General features: G+C 39.5%; 1 protein-coding gene across 1 annotated transcript; it reads right to left on the reverse strand.

Annotated features, from left to right (window-relative positions):
- Nucleotides 1–1,449: 1,449 nt before the first annotated feature.
- LHCGR (luteinizing hormone/choriogonadotropin receptor) lies at nt 1,450–18,647 on the reverse strand (the record flags this gene model as incomplete). Its single annotated transcript, XM_010211676.2, is given in 12 exon segments — nt 1,450–1,706; nt 1,708–2,198; nt 2,201–2,811; nt 5,433–5,513; nt 7,292–7,477; nt 8,348–8,422; nt 8,753–8,821; nt 12,282–12,359; nt 12,443–12,517; nt 13,075–13,149; nt 15,419–15,493; nt 18,514–18,647. Coding segments are annotated over 12 exon segments (2,166 nt in total), but the record flags the coding sequence as incomplete, so codon positions are not given.
- Between the last annotated feature and the right edge of the window lie 266 nt (nt 18,648–18,913).

Raw genomic sequence — 18,913 nt, forward strand, 5'->3', positions numbered from 1 at the left:
AAAGCGTTTGCTTTAGACTCTGTGAAACAAAAGTGGCTGAGCATAGGTCTCAAACCAGCATATTTTTTGACAGATACTGTAAGCAGTCCAGTGTACTTCCTCTTTGAGGCAATGTAACCAGTCAAGAACAAGCAACCCAAGTGACAGCTTGTTCTGCAGCTTGTAGCTATTGCATCCATTTTTTCATCTATGTGACTGTGAACTTTTGTTGAGGATCCAATAACTAAGGCCTTCATGCTCAGAATATCATGCCAGGGCAGAACGTGGCCTCCTCTGAGCGTGACCGGGACAGATCTCCTGCATAGTGGAAGCACAGACAGCTTTCACGGCATTCCATGAAATCTGAAGCTTGTCACTCCTGAGATTCACGTAAGAACTTACAGGTCTAATCTCCAACTTCTGCGTGGTGCATTGTTAGCTTATGGCAAGTGAATTGCTTGAGAGTGGCAGCCTATTTGCTGTGAGCAGAGTAAATATGTTGTATAGCAGGGAATGTTCAGTTTTGACTGAAATTAGGAGTGCAGCCACAAATCTGGATCTCCTTAGCATCAAACAGAGCATAGTGAAAGAAAAGATAGATTTCTATGGGAAAACAGTTGTTGAGAAGTAACTGCTCTGTTTAAGCAGCTGGAAGTGGGAATGGAATGTGAGTGCAGAGAAGTCCTTGGTGATACCAGGAAGGGGATAGATGAAAATAATGCACAATACTGTCCCAGAGATAAAGCAAGGCCACAGTTACCCATCTGTGCAGGTAGCAGCCATCCTGTTGCTGCGAAGGGGCCTTCGTGGGCTGCATTTCATAAGTGTGGGTATGCACAATACACAAAATGTATTGTGGAGTACATGGGGCAGTTGGGGTCTTGCACCTCAGTTATTTCCAGGTGGTATATGGTGGGGTACAAGTTAACCTCTTTTAAAGTAAGCATATTGCCTATGAGCTTGGTGTGAGCTCTAATGTAAATTGTGAAACTGCCGGTCACGAAGGTTCAGCAGGTCTCATGTTACTTTGGGTAACTCTTTGCAACTCACTGCCTGAATGTTACTCTCTAGCTGGGTGTTGTAATTGGGAGTTTCTGTTGATGAAGTGCAGGGAGGCATTGAGTCTAATGCCCCTTAGCAGCAGTGCCATCTGCTTTGCCCAGCAATGCCAGCACAACTGATGGAGGGGAGAGGAAGTCATGAGAGGGGGCAGACAGGCTTTAAATATCCAAGGGAAGCACATCTGGAGAGAAAGGAGCCAGGCTGCAATCACTGCTTTGAGCAGAAGAATCACCCGGTAACTTCAAGAGCACATTGGAATCCAGTCAGTTTGGGGAGCTGCAAAGCTCCACATTTTAATTGCCCCAGCTTTCCTTGAAAGAAGCATTTTGCCTAACAAGCACCTTCCATATTTAGTGTTACAACAAAAGAAAAGGGAAAGATGTTGCTTTGAACCTCAGGACAGGAATGTTGTGTAAGAATTATTGTCACATTTATTTACTGCAAACTGTTCAAGGTACTCTAACAGTCACTGGAATAATGACAGCCAATGTTGTACAGTGCAAGACCTCGGGGCACTCCAGGTTAATTTTCTTTGCAAGTTTCCTTGTCCCGCACTGCCGGAAGGGCTTCTTGAAGGCTGACAGGAGCAGCAGTGCTCGCGGGGCTTTGCCGGGCCCTGCAGCAGAGCTGCCGTTTTTGCAGTTGGAGGTGTAAGCGGAGAAATAGTTCATTCCTGTAAAGCTCTGCACGGCTCTTGCAGCAGCCAAGCTTGCTCAGCAGCAGAAAAAAATCCCTTCGAAAAGCCTTGGTGAAAATTGCGTACAGGAATGGGTTTGCACAGGAGTTGACTGGGTAGAATAAAACCAGCAAAATCTTGGAGTTTGTCACTGTGATGAGAGGTACTTTAAAGGCAGCAGATATGGCAAAAAAGGAAATGGGGGCCATGCAGGTGAAATCTGTGAAGATCAGGATGGCCATTCTCTTGGCGACCTTGGTATCTTATTGGCAGCTACCAGCTCTGGATTTTGAAACGGCTATATAAATCTTGATGTAACATGCACAGATGACAATGAAGGCTACAACATTTAACACTAATATAGTCAATATGTAGGCTTGAGAAAGAGCCGTTTCGATGTCCATGGGCAAACAAATACTGACCTTCATGTAACTGCTGACCCCCAGCAGGGGCATCACTGCAATGAAGATGGAGAAGAGCAGCCCCCGAGCAATGATGGCACGGCGTGCCGCAGCCGCAGCTTCCTGTCCAGCTGCATGGCGTAGGTGATGGTGTACCACCTCTCCAGGGTGATCACCGTGAGGGTGTACACGGACAGCTCACTCGCAAACACCGTGAAGAAGCCAGCTGTGTTGCAGCCACCGCCTGTCTGCCAGTCGATGGCGTAGTTGTAGTACTGGCCGCTTGTCTGCGCGTCCACGGCCGCAATGAGCAGCAGGTAAAGGCCCATGCAGAAATCTGCGAAGGAGAGGTTGCACATGAGGAAGCGAGGCACGGTGAGCTTGTAATGACTAGTGATCAGGACGAAGAGTACTGTGAAATTGCCAGCAATGGCCAGGATGTTTATAAACCAAATTAGGATTCTGAGAAAACTGTAGCCCAGGATGTCTTCGCAGGGATTAAATGCATCTGGCTCTGGAGTGCAGGTGAGTATCTTAGGTTGACAAAAGTCATACTCAAATTCTAAGCCAGCCATTTCGTCCTCGTTGAAAAGAGCTGAATAGCTGTAAGGAGAGGCTTCCTCATCCGTTGCGAAAGGGGCCGTGTTCTTTTCCACTGACCACAGCGATGTGTTGTAAGAATCATCTCTGTAACTGTTAAAAAAAACCAACCCCGCACAAAGAGAAGTGAACTACTTGTAACTATTTGTTATATGTTGCTCGGAGTCTTTTATAAAATACAACAGATGAAAGTTGTTTTAAAACAGATACTTTCTAGATGTTTCTCCAGTGTTTGCACATAATGAAGCCTGTTAAGGATGATTGCTTGGATGATAATCTTGATTGCTTTCTAAGTGAGAAATGTTAAGAAAGTGGATGTTGCAGTATTATAAGGCGAGTAGAAGTGCATGGTTAACTTGATAGAATATGTTGATGGGTAGGAATATATGAAGGTTAGACTGGACACAAGCACTGATAGGGTGAATACAGCTTAGATGGAAGAAGTGGGAAGAGGTCTTGCCACACTCTCCACGTGTTGCTCTCTGCCAGCTGCTGGGCAGGTCGGGGCTGCCCAGAAGGACCAAATCAAATGCAGTATCGGAGACTGGTGCCCCCCTACACTAGAGAGAGGGCAAAGGAGGAAAACCTACTTCAGAGATCCTCAGGTTCAAAGACATTTGGGGCACAGCAGCTCACTGAGATTACATCATGACATATTTAATCCTTAAGGGACAGAGCACAGGGCAACACAGAAGGTGCAGTAGCAGTATCTTACAGAGTTTATCTTCCAGGTCTCCACGCCCCTTACCCTCTAATTCTTTGACTACATCTACAGAACGCAGCTAGAAGGGCGCTTTCACTGTGGTGGGATGATTGTTAACAAATAACGACAGGTGTTGGTCTAGCAAAGGCAAAAGCAGTGAAAGAGAAATGACGACTAATTACACATGTTTTTAGATGTTGAAAATAGCGCTTTCTAATCTGCAGGTCATTAATTATGTGGGGATAAGCCTACAAAAGAAAGAAAAAAACCTTTTAAAAGCAAGCACTTATCCGTCTGATTCCTTGCCAGAATAACTACTGATTTCACAACTAAACAATCATGAAAATCATTAGTGTTCAATAGGAGAACATCCACAGAATTGGTAGCTGTGGGTCAATTTAAATACTGCTTAAAGTTCCACCTCAACTGAATAGGTGCATTAAATTATTTTCCTGGATCAATGTCTTAAGTGACAAATGAAGTTGGGCTGCTTCTCAGATATTCCTACGGAACTTCATGATCAGTTCCTATCCTAACTGTTATCTATTTGCATGAATAAATGCCCCAAGCTTGCTTGGCTTAAATTGGAAGAACAGGGAATATGTTTGCCTCTTTATTTATAGGCTTTTTTTTTTTTTTTTTTTTTTTTTCCCCCCCCACCCTTGAGAGGCTGTGTAAACGTGCAGACCTGGGCAAGCTCTTTTTTCTGTAATAGCTCTGGACTTCAAGCCAATTTTTACTGTGGTTCCCAAACTCTTCTACTTGCAGCCGTTCAGCTTCAGAATTATGACTCTTCTTCCATTGCAAAGACTGCAGTTCTGTTCATGGCCTCTGCTCAGAGAATTGCTGGAATTGGGTCTTAGCAAAGCAAACAGCTTCAGGAACCAGTAGATTCAGACTATTCAGATGTTCAAAAGATGCTCATCTGCCCCAGTAGGATAATTTAGGCACTGGCAATTTCCGTGAACCACTCACTGGGATGTTGCTTCACTTGCCTTTACGATGTTACCTAATGCTATGGACACCTCTGTTTTTGTCTCACCCTTCTCCTCAGAAGCTCTCTTTGACAGAAGCTGTATATTCTTAGTCTGACTGCTGATTATAACCCTCAAGTGCTTCACTTTTGCAACTGGGAGTAGAGCCAATAAGACTAACCAAGAGTTGCAGGCAGAGAGCAAAGGAGAAAAGGTCATGAGAGAACCAAATCAGCTCTTGCTTTTTGAAAGGCCTAACACCACCAAATAGCCAATATAACAGGCCCCAAGAAAATCATGATTCTAACAGATTAGTTGAATTTCAGTGATATTTATGTAGGGATTTTGTGACTATGACATTTCGAAGTGGTGACTTAGTGGTGCTCTGACCTCATGTTAGAGCTGAGGAAAAATCTCAGGATTTCCAGTTTAGCTACAGAGGGAGGTACAACTGCGTATCTCTAAACTTTTTCACAAAATACTTCTGTTGAGCTTTGGTCATCCAGCATGGCCACCATGATTAACATTAGTTTTGATATTAGCAGTTCTTGCTTGACACTGTCAAATGGAAGTATGATAATATGGAAAGACACATTTCGAGCAGGTAAAACAAATGTATCAAGTCATCAAAGTTCTTTTAACTCAGGAACTCCTTTTGTATCATGGAAAACATGACACATTATATTTTCTGTTGGCAAAAATTAACATTGTCATCTCTTCTTTGAGACACACAACTGCAGTTACCTACAGGCATAGAAAGTGTCCATGTAGGCTCTTAGCTTTCTCATATATTTAATCACTGTTTTGAAAGACTTTTGATAATTCACCTGGGAATGACTACAATTCAAGAGATTTTTTGGAGGTTTCTGAAACATTAAGATCACAAATCTTGATTAAATAAGAGTAAAATTATCACTTTGTAACTCTTGTGACTTGAGTTGTAATAGAAGACATTCTGTTCTACAAAAATGCATATGCAAAACTGCAAAAATAGCAAACATGCTATTTCCGGCTTCTGGATATAGAGAGGTACTTACAATATTTCATTAGTTGTTTTCCTCATGGTGCTTTCACACGCTTTGGAGAAGTTGTCAAAAATGGAAAGCAAGGAATTTGGCCTGTAATGAGGACGAAAAGAAAGTTGATTGTCAGTGTATTTTCAACCAAATTCTCAATTATATCCTGTAATATTGTAGTAGAATACTGTATTGAAATGGGACAGACTGTCAGCCATTATAGATGGTAGCAGCTAAGCTGGCTTCCAGAGAAGCCCATGTTTTCGTAAGTGCTGGAAAGCTGGTCTGATATTCTTAGAAAACAAAAATTGTTTGGGATTTGATGGAAGACTTCAAATGTAGGAAATAAAGTAATTTGTGAAATTGTGAAATAAGACCATGTATTTGCCAAAATCTCTGATTTTGAGGCTTTGAAATTATGGGGCAGGTACTCTTCCAGGAAGTAGCTTTGTCTGACCTCTTTTCTGTGGCAGTAGAAAGATCCTGGAAAAACCCTTAGCTCTTTTGTGTAGTTTTTAAAAGAATCATAGAATCATAGAGTCCATAGGTTGGAAGGGACCTCTAGAGATCATCTAGTCCAACCCTCTTGCACACACAGGGTCACCTAGAGCCTGTGGCATAGAGTCTCAGCAAAGTGGGTTTTGAAGATCTCCAGAGAAGGAGACTCTGGGCAGCCTGTTCCAGGGCTCTGTCACCCTCACTGTTAAGAAATTTTTCCTTAAGTTCTTGTGGAACTTTTGGTGCTTCAGTTTGTGGCTGTTTCCTCTTGTCCTATTGGTGGCTACCACTGAAAAGAGGCCGGCCTCATCCTCCTCACTCCCTCCCTTGAGGTATTTATACACACTGATCGGGTCCCCTCTCAGCCTCATCAGGCGGAAAAGGCCCAGCTCCCTCAGCCGTTCCTCATAGGGCAGATGTTCCAGGCCCCTGATCATCCTTCTAGCCCTGCGCTGGACTCTCTCTAGAAGCTCCACATCCCTTTGGTACTGTGGAGCCCAGACCTGGACATAATACTCCAGATGTGGCCTCACCAGGGCTGAGTAGAGGGGGACTCCTGCCCTTACAACACAATCCTTATATGATGGTAGGCAAGTCACACATTAATTTGGTTTCCCACAAATGGCTGTCTGATACGTCTTTTCTGTTGTCTTCATTAGAGACACAAGGACTAGAAGTGTGGGATGTTCATAGCCTCAGCTAAACTCTTTTGGAATGGCTTTGGCTGCCTAAAGCCAAATGAGAGTTGATTTACTGAAACAGAAATGCTAGAAAATTACCCCCAGTTGTACATGATTGACTACCCCAAATCAGCAAACACAAAGTTCTCCCTGTGCATAGTTTCTAACTCTGAAACAGGAAAAATAGCACTATCTAATAATATTTGAAGGTATTGGAACTGAGATTCTTCAGGCTTGTGTCAGGTACTTATTTTGGTAAGGCTTTTTGAAAGCCTGCCTTTTCTACACGGTCATCGTATCATCTGCATTAAATAAGCTGCATAGCTAAAGGCTACAGGAGGTTCTTTATTTAGGACAACATCCTGTTGACACTGATGGAAATACATTTTCCATGTGCTAGAACTCTTTTTTTTTTTTTCAATTGAGATATGAAGAAAAATATAAACCTTAAGCAAACTTAGAATAATGCTCCTGCTGGCAGATACTGGGCATAGGATGACATCAATATCTGTTCTGAAATAACGGGAAATTAGATTGCTGGCTTTAGAAGACATCTGTTGTTTTGTGTGATGCCTTGTTATAGTCCACAGCTGTCTTGTAACTGGAATAAGGATAATCAAAGGTCTGTGAGCTGAATAAAGTAGAATTGCCATTTTGGATTTCTGAAGTACTATGATACAATACTGTGCTATTTGGACTTACTTTTCTGTCCTTATATTTCTAAAAGCACAGCAGTGGCTGGGATAAGTTAAAACAGCTTCCAGAAGGTTACTGAATTTATCCAGTGGTGGCAGTCTCTTTAAAGAGTAAGATGATGTTGCGTTCAAGACTTGAATAGCCTCCAGTCCATAACTAGGCAGGGATTCCAGAGCTGTTGAAGAAATATCCCTGCAAAGTAAAAAGAACACTTTCTTTTGATACCTATAAAAACACCAACAAAGCATGAAGTTGGATAACAGTGACTCAGTTCTTCAAAGGGCTAGGAAAAGGGCTAAATCCACAAAGCAGCTTCAACACTTCATCTCCAGCACAGACATATATCCTTTCTTTACCTGTCTGTATTCAGCTGATGCCCAGCACTGAAGACATTAAAGTTCATGGCATGCCTGACTTGGTCTCTGCTCGATATAGGTGAATTCCTGGCTCTTATGTCTAAGGTGAGTTTATGTCTAAGTTGGCCTCTTTCTGCTTATCTATCCCAAGAGCTTATTCCAAGGGATGTTCTTGGAGCTTGATGTTTAGATAATGTGAAAGTTTCATTCAAGAATTTAAGGGCTTCTCTATTACATCTGAACCCAGCTAGGCAAGAAGCTGATGTTGTCCTGGGGAAATTGAAACATCCCGTTCTGAGGGTTGTGTCCTAACCTCTCTTGAAAGTCAAAGTCACTGTGCGTGGATCGAGGGAAGGTTACTTAGGCCAGGGAAAGACAAATAAGGAAGATGAATGTGACTCTCTAGCCATCTTCACAGGAAGAACGCCCACCTGGCTCTTTGCTTTGAAGGGCTGCTTTAAGTGCTTTAATTAAACAGTTATTAGTTAAAGCATACTAATTAAAACACACAACACTTGATGGCATTGCACTATTATGTCTCACTGTCTGTAGAAGGTAGGAGATCCAGTATCCATTCAAAAAAGCAAAACCAAAAAGCAAACAAACAAAAACAAAAAAAATCCTCCCTTTTCACTGCAATAATGTAGTCTACTTAGCACAGGGAAGACACCTATAAAATCAGATAATGAAGTGGTATGATACTTACAGAACATCTGGCCCTGTGGCCCCCCTCAAGGCATCGTTGTGTATTCTCCTGAGGTTTTTATTATCCTTCAGAATTCTGTGAAATCAAACACTGTTAACTCTTCTACGCTTTCCTGGATTTGAACTACATTTTCAAGTTTTGCACATCTGCTGCAAAGTTTAGGAATTGATTATACTTTAGTAATTAATAAGAAATTTTCTCATAACTGCATTACTCCAAAAGATGATGTTTCAAGAAAAAAAAAAAAAAAACAAAACTGCAGAATCAACAACTTAGTGGCACCAAAATATATAGCTTTCCAGTGGGTATCAGGAAATGCAGGTTGATCTGAATGGTGAGCCTTTGACAGTATGGAATTATGGTTTACTCTTAAAGAAAAATACTGAGAAGGGAGAACATACTCACAACTGATGGAGATTTGTCCCATTGAAGGCATGACTGTGGATATCTTCAAATCCATTTTTATATAATTTGCTGAGAATAAAAAAAATGCATAAGGAAAACAGATTTGGGAAAATAAAAGATTACATTATTGCACATGTTTCAATTCTTAAAACTGTATTTGTTTTAATAATTGAGAGTCTGGCTTATAAAGGACAGAGGTAACAATGGCATGTTGTAGGTAAGACCCACAAGCTTTTAAAATTATGATAAAATTGCAGCTTAAATTCACTAAGCACCTGGTCATTTAGATGCTTAGGAGAACTTCTGCTCCCTACTCTGAGCAGGTCAGTGCCTGTGCTTACCTGGTACTGAGATCCCAAAACAAGATATTGTGCCAGGTAAGAGCCTTGCATGAAAAAAATGGATGCAGGACACTTCTCTCTGAAACAAGACCTGGATTCTGTGGTTTCGGCATACGAATCTACCCTCCTGCTCAGAAAGCTGCCCGAGTCAGTAGACTGGGGGTAAGCTGTGACTTTTCTTTCCATCCGCCCTATGGCAGCACTGCCAAATTGCGGACAGAAATGCAAGACTGCGAAAGCCAGAGAACTGTAAGATGGAAGGCTGTGCAGGAGGCCAGTGGGTGCTGATGGATTGCAAATTCCCTGTGGATAGGGGGATCTTGGTGGCCTGGCAGAGACAGGGTGACTCACTGCTAGACCGGTGTCTAGCAAGCTGTTAGCCCTTAGAGCAGTGCTCTGCTCAGCACGCGGCTACGCTTGAACTGTGCCCAGGAACTCAGCTGTCCCCTGTTTGCACAGGGAGGCCAGGTTTCTTTGCTCCCCATGGTGGGAACCTCAAGGCCGGGCACCTACTCTGGCACCTACATTCCAACTCTTTTCCTTCCCTAGGAGATATAACCTGTGGGTCTGATTTCACTGAGAAAAATCAATTTGTGCAACTGGTAGCCAAGTTAATATTTCCAAAATAATTTGCATATATTTGCTTTCTTTATTATTCTGCCTCAGTATAAAATTTGGTGCAGTTTACAAATACACCCTTTATCTCTACAAATGTTTTATTGTCACTTTTTCACTTGCTTTTGTGAGGGCTGAAACTGGAAGTGGCAGTGGACTGACAATGCAGATAGTTCACCAAGTTCCAGTTCCCAGGTGTCTTCGACTATGTGTTGATATCCACTGTGATCTCCTCAGCAGCTTGGGGTTAACGTATTGTAAGGCTAGCTGTCGTCTCAGTCACACTGAAATACATATTTCATATATATTTAAAAATATAAATCCTGCACTATTTTAAATATGAATTTTTACTAAAGATCACACCTCACACCTTCCTGTGAATGAATTTACAGTAAGTTCATTACAGTTCCAGTGCAATTCTATTTTAATACTAAATCAATGTGACAGCATTCAAATATGCTTGCAGAATATTAATAATTTCCTTAAAATTCACCACGAATATGCAGTATCAATTCTCCATGCACTCTCTTTCCACATCCACATGAAAAACTAACTGTTGGAAAGACTAAATTAGCTATTAGTAGTGCAAAATGTTACTGTAGGCTGAATTTACACCTTCATGGATTACTTGTACATCACTAGACCATGCTGCAACAAGCAGAATTACTTCAGCTAATGACAGCTAATTACACAGGCTGGAGTTAAAGCACAGCTCTACAACCAAGGACCTGCTGATTAGGTAGTTCTCTTATTCTTGTTTTGAGTTCTGTATCACAAAACGGTAGGAGAAAAATGATTCTATTGGTTATTTCCCAACTGGGACTTAGACATTTCCATTTTATATGCTTTGAGGTTGCAGCAAAATTTTAAGCATCTTTCTCAGTCTCTCTTTTTTTTTCACTTTTAACAAAATCATAATTTTAATGAAGTTATTTTGAGAACTTCCTAGTAGAAAAGAGGCACAGAGGATAACATTGTATAGGAGTGGCCTTAAGTCACATTTATGTCCACTTCCTCTAACAGTTTGGAAAGGTATTGGTTGATACACAAAAACTTGTGTACAAATTACTATAATGCCAGCACATCAGCCTGCTGAATGAAGGGCCTAATCTAGTCAACTGCAGTACTTGCTCATGTGCAGGGCTAGTCTGCAGAAATATTTATTGAATTTTGTGCTGCGGTTTTGGAAAATGAAAGAAATGGAAAAAGTAAAAACTCCCAGTTTGGAAGCAGGCTGCATTTTAAAAATCGGTCTGGTCTGCAAAGTTTGACTCTACAGTATTTGCTTCCTGAGTGGTGTTGGTTGCTACAACACTCCACAGGTGGCTGGATGCTGCCCTCTGTTGTTAAGCCGTTGCTCAGATGGCCTGAATCAGAGGCACATCCCGTGGAGGGGTGCTGCAGTCTGCATCTTTTGAGCATTTCTTGGTAGTAATTTTTGTGAGGCCCATGTACTCCAAAATCCATATAAAGTTTTTGCTCTCTCAGCAGGTGACACCCCACCTTGGCTGTGGCATCTTACCATTAAGCCCACCTGTCTCACAGATGGCTGTTGCAATGAATCCACTATTTGTTGAAAGGAAAGTGTCAGCATGGAGACCAATAGGAATCAAAGTAAGTTGAGCAAGGGGAAATCATGGGAATAACAAGCATCAGTTATTTTGTTTGAATTTGTTCTCTCCCTTCCTGCTCTTTGCTAATGCAAGCACACTGCTCACAAAAATCTCTTTGTAAGAAACTTGCTGCTATTCCAAATGCATGCAAAGTATTTTATTGTTGTCAAGAACTGTCATTACTAACAGTGGAGAACGAGGGCAGTTTTTCTTATATGATCAAGTGTGATTTCTGCCTTTTGAGGGCTTCAGTTGCTGCTCGTTCCCTGTAAAATTACTGTTAGAAGTACACATCATTTTTTTTCCTATGGAGAAAAGGAAGCAGATGTAAAATGCACCAAATTCTTACGTATACATTTTCTTTTGGGGTGAATTGCTGCAGAACCTCCCAAAAGGCATCTAGCATTAGAATTCCATTTCCCAGTGATGACTGGAGAAACAAAGCACAAGTGCAGCATTTCTTTTTTAACTGCAGTGCCAGAGTAGCTAGCAATTGTTTCTGCAAGTCCTGCTGGGACCCTGCACACCCGAAGCTCAGCAGCTTTCCTTGTTTTAGCAGCCAAGAAGCTGGCTTGGCCTTCCAGTTAAAGTGTGGATCGATGGTTTTACTCTGGTCTATTCCTGAATATTCAGGAGACCACATCCCCAGTGTAGCTCTTGGAGTTTATGTCCGGATGACAGTAGTTTTAAAAACAACACTTTGTTGAAAGTGAGGACTTGGATTCCTTTTACATAGTTTCTTACCTAATTTAGCCTCAAGGAAAAAAACTTGCTCAGAGAGCATCCATAAAAGCTACCAGCTGAAAAGCAACTACCTCCTAAATATTTCAAATTTAACTTGCATTCCAGACATCTATTTTAGAGGCATTAATTTCAAGACGCTTATAAAGTGAAGCTACTTTCCTCAAATAGAAGCATTACCTTCACAGATGGAACTGGAACTATGACTGTTTTACTCACAGTGTCAGTGATTCATTGTTGATCCCTTGGAAAGCATTTCGAGGTATAGTTGTCACATGCAAATTATCACAGAGCTCCCTGTGGGAAGAAAAGTATTTTTGTCTGCTGCATAGGAACAAGATGGAAAGACTTATATTGGGTTAGGCTGGGTCTCTACTTACAAAATAAAATGACCTTCTAATGAGAAGATCTGCGTCAGATCTGGAAATTCTCTTATTCCGGTATTACAAATGCTCCTAGAGAAAAGCATAATTGCCACTTACAGGAGAAAGAGTTTCAAGCCTGGAATGTACCAAGAAGCTGACTCTGCAAGTACAAAGTGAACTTTAAAGCAAAGTTTACTTTGCTTTAGAAGGTGGGTGAAAATATGATTTTTTTAATTCAGCTACAATTATTTTTGCAAGACATGTAGAAATTATATATGTAGCATTCTCAGGCAGTGTCCTGGAGAAGCTGTATGTGTTGTCTCTATATTAAGCACAAAGAAGAGAATTTTATGTGCTCCTCTTTCTGAAAGCTTTATTTTAGAAATAAGCACATAGCAGAATTAATTAGACCATTTTACTATAGTTTTGTCTGTTACTGGTATGCCCTAGATTAATTTATTTTTGGGCCTATTAAAAGATCTCACAACTTGTTACCTGCACATTAAAGTTATGGTAAATGAGGCATATACTTTTAGTGTGCTGCAATGCATGAAAAGCTTCTTTTCTCTTCATACTCCTTTCTGTAATTTGTCTCCTCCTTTAGAGAAAATGAATACAAGTAGAAAAAGAACAGAAATCTTTCTCACAAGTATTTTAGCCTTGAAAGGTTTCTGAATGCTCCATCCTCAATCTGCAACAGATTTTTTGTGTTCAGGATTAATCTGTAATGAAAAAATAGTTCTGCAGTTTAGCCATTATATATTTGGGAGGAACCTGAATTTTGCTAACAATTGGCCTTATCAGAGAACAGACAAATGCAGGGTATGATAGAAGGCTCCTACACTGCTAACAGACATTCTACTGCAAGCATGTTTTACAGCAGTATCAATAATAAAAACAAGTTGCAATTGTTGAATAAGCAACAAAAGATGCTCCTGAATTTATACTGCTTTCTGCACTGGCATTAGTCATTTTGGGTATCTACTCATGGGTGAGAGTTAGCATTTTGGCACAGTTTGCAGGCTCTCTGAGACAGAACATGTTCTGTGTATGTGGCAGGCCTAATGCAAAATAGTTCTGCTCTATTGTGGAGCTTCAAAGACACAAGCATAGCACAAGCAAGATAAATAGTCTACCACATTCAAGTTGATCCTGTATTAGGACCTACCATTTTGGATCTTTACACAGTGCAGTTCAGGTCAGGTATTTGCTTTAGTAGCCTCAATGAATCTTCATACAGTCTAGAACTAGGCAGGTATCTGGGATTCAGTTCCTTGTCCAGTGGCTAGCTGCACTGACAACTGCTTCGTATCTTATTCTTCTGAGTCACACACACTGACATGAAGTCATAGTTGACTCTGAAATTCTGTGATTCTAGGCTAAAAAGGGTAAGTAAAACCCTAATTTAGGATTTGATTCACTTTGGCAGAGGACCTCATTGCTGCTGGACTCCATTATGGGAGTTGTTAGTGCCAGGAACTCTACAAAATCATATCATGATGAATGTGCCTCTAACAGGTGGTCTAACAGGCCTCTAACAGAGTGCAGCTGAGTGAGAAACTCAAACTTGTTGCATACCTGTGTGTGCCCTGGTCCCTGCCCTGCCATCATACCCTTTGGCATCAACTTGACTTTTAATTATCTTAGTGATGCTCTGCCAAGCCAGGAAAGACAAGTTCTCGGATGTGTTAAACTGTTAGGGCACCACAGACATTATCTGAGTGGTGACATAGCACCAGATTCCAGTTAACTTTCCACTAGATTTTTGCTTAGATTTGCAGAAATTGGAGATAAATGGAAATGAAGATAAGAGTGTAAGAAATACTATTTTCTGATGGTTTCTCTCTCAATACAGATGCAGAAAATGCTTCTTGATAATCTGATGAGCCCATATCTGGGCACAAAGGCTCTAGTCCAGCTCCATCTGTATATGTGATTTATAGAATTCATAGGTTTTAGCATATGAAATCGCAGCAAGAGTTCAAATCCAAGAAGTACCTTGAACCGCCTACCCTGGTTATCCTTTGAGATTGCCTTTGAGTGCAGCTTGGGACAGTTCGAGACCTGTAGAGCATTCAAGATTCAAACATGTCTTCTTGTTAGTCTCCTGTTTCCCTAGTGGCCTTGTTTAGTTTGTTGTTTTGGAAGATAGGCGGACAACAAGCTGTCTATGAACAGGAATATATCATCAGGCCAAATCCTTTATTCCTTAAACCCAGCATTGATGCTAGTGGGAGCTGGACACAACGGGAGCTGGACAAATCTGCATCTCTTGCTTATGTGAGCAAATAACTAGCTTCAATGTAATTCACTTATTATTAATAATAATAAAAAAGACAGATTTGTCTTCACTCAGCTCCATCATTTTTAAGCCAATCACTGACCATGCTTTGTGGAAAAAGCTAGTAATAATGCAGTAATAATATACTGTATCAGATTTATAGTTTCCAATTTCACAAAATATTTCAGAACATTCTCCTAGTCAGTGCTCACTCTCTCAGATGCCTGTTGAAAATCAGTACATGTTCCGTTTGAGTAATATTTTAGTACTCAAAAGAAGAGCTATGCATACTAAACACATGTATTTAAATGTTGTAGGGCTTTGAAAAGTAAAACTTCAAAAAAGGAAGTGACATCTTGCAATTTTTCTCTTCTGTTGTCATCTCAAATTATTTTTGTGCTTAGAAGACTAGACAGTGGCAGTAGAAGCAGACACAGAGCTCCGCTACTGCCACTGAGCTCACTGAAGTCAATGACATTTTATACAGATGGATGTTTCTGCATGATTTAGATCTCCAAGGCTTGACTTTTTATAAAGTGTTCCCTATTTTTAATGGTACTTTGGAGAGAAATGTTTCTCATCATAGGTCTAATCCAAAGCCAACTGAAGTAAGATAGGAAGACTTGGTCCAGGAATACTGCTTTGCAGACTGTTTAGTCCTTGGGGATCCTAAATTACAACATGAAACTTTTTTTTTAGCTGATGCTTACATTTCAGACAAAGTGGGAAGGTTGTCAAATGCACTTGCTTCTATTCTTTCTAGGGAGTCGCTCTGAGAGATTTCACTGTAACAAAAAAAGGCAGACATAAAGCAATACATTAGTGGAAGAAATGCCAGATATCCGTTTTCCATTTTATTTTTTTCTTTTATATATGTTTGCTAAGCAGCCCCCCTTTTTTTGGCAGCAGTGTCAATGTCTCACTGCAGAATTCTTGAGAATCTATTTCCATAGGGGTTGAGAGTGATTTTTCTGAAGTATTAACCTTTAAAAATGCCAACTCTTTTTAATAACTAGCTGCATAACAGCTTATCTCATTTTTTCTCAATAAATTGTAGATCAGATGTTGACTTGGGGCCAAAACTAAGACAAATAGAGTGAGTCCAAGCCTGCAAGCCTGTTGCTCATATGATTGGTCCCATTTAGTGACTCTTTCTGCATGAGCAAGGATGGAGATAATGTTTATTATTCTTCAGATGCTATTAAGACAGAGCGATTGTCATCTACTCCACAGATGCACAAACATACAAATGCACAAATTTGTATTCAGTGCACCGAATAATTTTGGGTTTAAAATGCTATTTTCATTACATATATGCAGACTCTTCTTCATCATTAGAAAGATCAGTATGAATCCTTTTTTTTTAGGCACTGTCAGATCTTGATGTACTGATAGCCCTATTCCACATGCATATTACAGGACAGACAATGTTGTATACAGAGAAAAAAAAATCTACTTGTTTGATGCTTGCTGAATTCCTGCCAGATTAAGATTCTAGATGTTACACAAAATTGACTCCAGAAAGTAGATAGTATATATTGATGCATGTTCAGGGAACAAATCTTCAAATTAGAGTTTTCTCCAGACAGAATTGACTAGAGGTGCACAAAGACTAAAGCTAAGATTACACAATGGCAAAAAAAAAAAAAAATTCTGAACATCTGGAACACATGTACAAAACCAGAGTTAGTATTGCCAAAGTCCTGACAATATTTTTATTTGATTTATAATTACAAGAAAAGAATTTCTATAGAGGTTGCACTGTGATACAATGACTTGTAGGCAAGGATGACTTGTGTTTTTCTTTTCTGGTAGTACAGGAGAATGCATATAGAAATCATATATTAAATATGTATCTATTTCTAACAGAGAAAAAAATCATGATTCTTCACTAATCAGAAAGATAGATAAATTCACAGGTGGCTTATTATTTTTGGTATTGCAGTAGATATTTGTGAATGAAAAATGCATGTTGAGCATACGGGCTGCTGCCTGCACGATCTTGGAAGATTCACTGGCTTAGTGTGAAAGAGATCAGGCTCTAGTGACAACGTCCAAGACTTAAAGCCAAAGATTTCTCCAAGTCTGGGGGCTGAATTGCTGTCCTTCCAATTGGTCCCTCCTATCTGCTACTGCCTTCCCATTTACCTATGTCTAAATGCCTTGTGGCAGTGAGAATAATTTTTCAGTTGATTTACAATTGGTAATGAGTTGCCATATAGATGATTTAGAGATTTATAATTAAAAAGTATGCATTTTTCAAAGCAACACTGAATCTCAGTAAAATTATGAAGTGTTATATAGATTTACTTCAGCCAAAGACGTTGATTTCTGTGCTCTTAACTTGGAGATAGATTAAAAAGACGCAGAAAACAATTACATTCTCTTCGTGGAAGGAAAAATGTCAATGAACAAAATGTATTCTCTGTGAAGAGGAGGTTGTGAATATAATTTGGAAAGGTTTGGCATCACACAGGTAAGAAAAAGTTTGTAGACTTATGTTGGTTTCCCATCTGAAAATGGTAAGTTCTTGTTAATCATTAGGATAAAAGTGAATGTAAGAATATGCTGCCATTGGGTTGTACTACATTTAATTGCAATTGAATACACAAAGGTATAGTTTATTTTGCTTTCTACTTGATAGATCTGCAGAACACCCAAGTCTACAATTTGACCGCTTGCGTTTAACCAATGAGCATGAAAAGCTAAATTAATCTAGTTGAATTTATTCAGGCTTTAGCATTTTTTTCAAGTCCTTTCCTTCAGGAAATGCTTCTATAGAAGGGTCTTCTTTTTACTCATTTTTTTTCTTGAAGAGAAATTACTTAACATTTAATGAGTATTTTAACATAACAAAAATGTGCTTTTTATTGGTGAAGGCAAGTCTAAAAAGTGTACCTAGAATAGAAACTGGCATTGATCCTGTGGGAGTTAATCTCCCACATCCAGATTGCACTGTTTTTTTCATGGACTTTGTTCTTTAGTGAACACCCAAGGCTAATAAAACAAAAAAGGTTTTTTTAAAAAAGGAGGTTCAAACCTGCCATCTTTCTGTTGGAATAATGACAGTACACCGCAAAGTAGGTCAGCTAAGCTTTCCAATCTGACTCTTTGTTGCTTCCTCTCCCTTGACATTGTATCATTTTATATCAAACACCAGGAATAATGATGCAAATCTTTATGTCTATGTTTACCTTCCAGTGAGTACTCCAAAGTAATTAACTGGAATTATTTCTAATGAAATTCAAACAAATATAAGTGTTTGGAAGCTTCAGGTGAAAAAAACCCTAAATTATAGCTGTACAATGATTTTTTTTGTATTTTGAAAGTTTATTGTCATCAGTAAGGCTAAAAACATGATATATGATTTCGTTTTTCTTCATAGATGTGTCTTATTGTGGATACCAAGCTTTATAAGTAAGAACTTATTTGGTTATTACATAAATATATAATGATAGAGTACTGTACTATTCATTGCAGCAATAACATTTTATGATAGATTCCTGTAGTCTTTACCACTCAAAAATTCCTATGGTCAATTATCAAATTATATCAGTTCTCTGAGATATGATAAATATTCCATTATGTTACCTTTTGTAACTTAGAAACAACATCTTTTCAAATAACTTTTTATATTATAAAGAAAATTATGTTTACGCTGCCCCAGTTTATTTTTTTCACCATGAGTATGTTTTAGCAACATATTTTCAATTATTTCAAACTTAGATTACTTATGATGGGGGTTTATGATGGAATTACATACAAGAAATCAATAATAAGTCTATGGAAAACATCATCAACTTACATGATGAAGGCATCTCTAAGTCCTTCAAAGGCGTGTGAAGGGATTACTTTTACAGGGAGATGAGTAAATGATCTGCAAAATAAAGAGACAGAGGAAAGGATTTTAAGGCGTAGGGTTCCTCTTTTATTTAAAAACAAGAGGAAAAGAAGAGAAAAAAAGTACCATTACAGTGGGTAGAAAAACAAAAAGAAGTTCTTTATTATTTTAACTACAGTTCTCTGTATTTTTGGGGCCAGATCCCTGTGATCTTTGTGAAACTTCATGAAATATTCTAAGGATATTGGGTCACTTCCTTAACAGCATAAAGTTGAGACTTATAACAGCCAAACTGATAATATTAATAATCCACCAGACAAATGAATATGCAGGTGAAAGTGAGTTGCTACCGAAATAGAAGCTA

The sequence above is a fragment of the Tinamus guttatus genome, unplaced genomic scaffold (genome assembly GCF_059628265.1).
Source record: "Tinamus guttatus ecotype Peru unplaced genomic scaffold, ASM5962826v1 Tinamus_guttatus_pri_ptg000456l, whole genome shotgun sequence".
NCBI classification, from domain to species: domain Eukaryota; kingdom Metazoa; phylum Chordata; class Aves; order Tinamiformes; family Tinamidae; genus Tinamus; species Tinamus guttatus.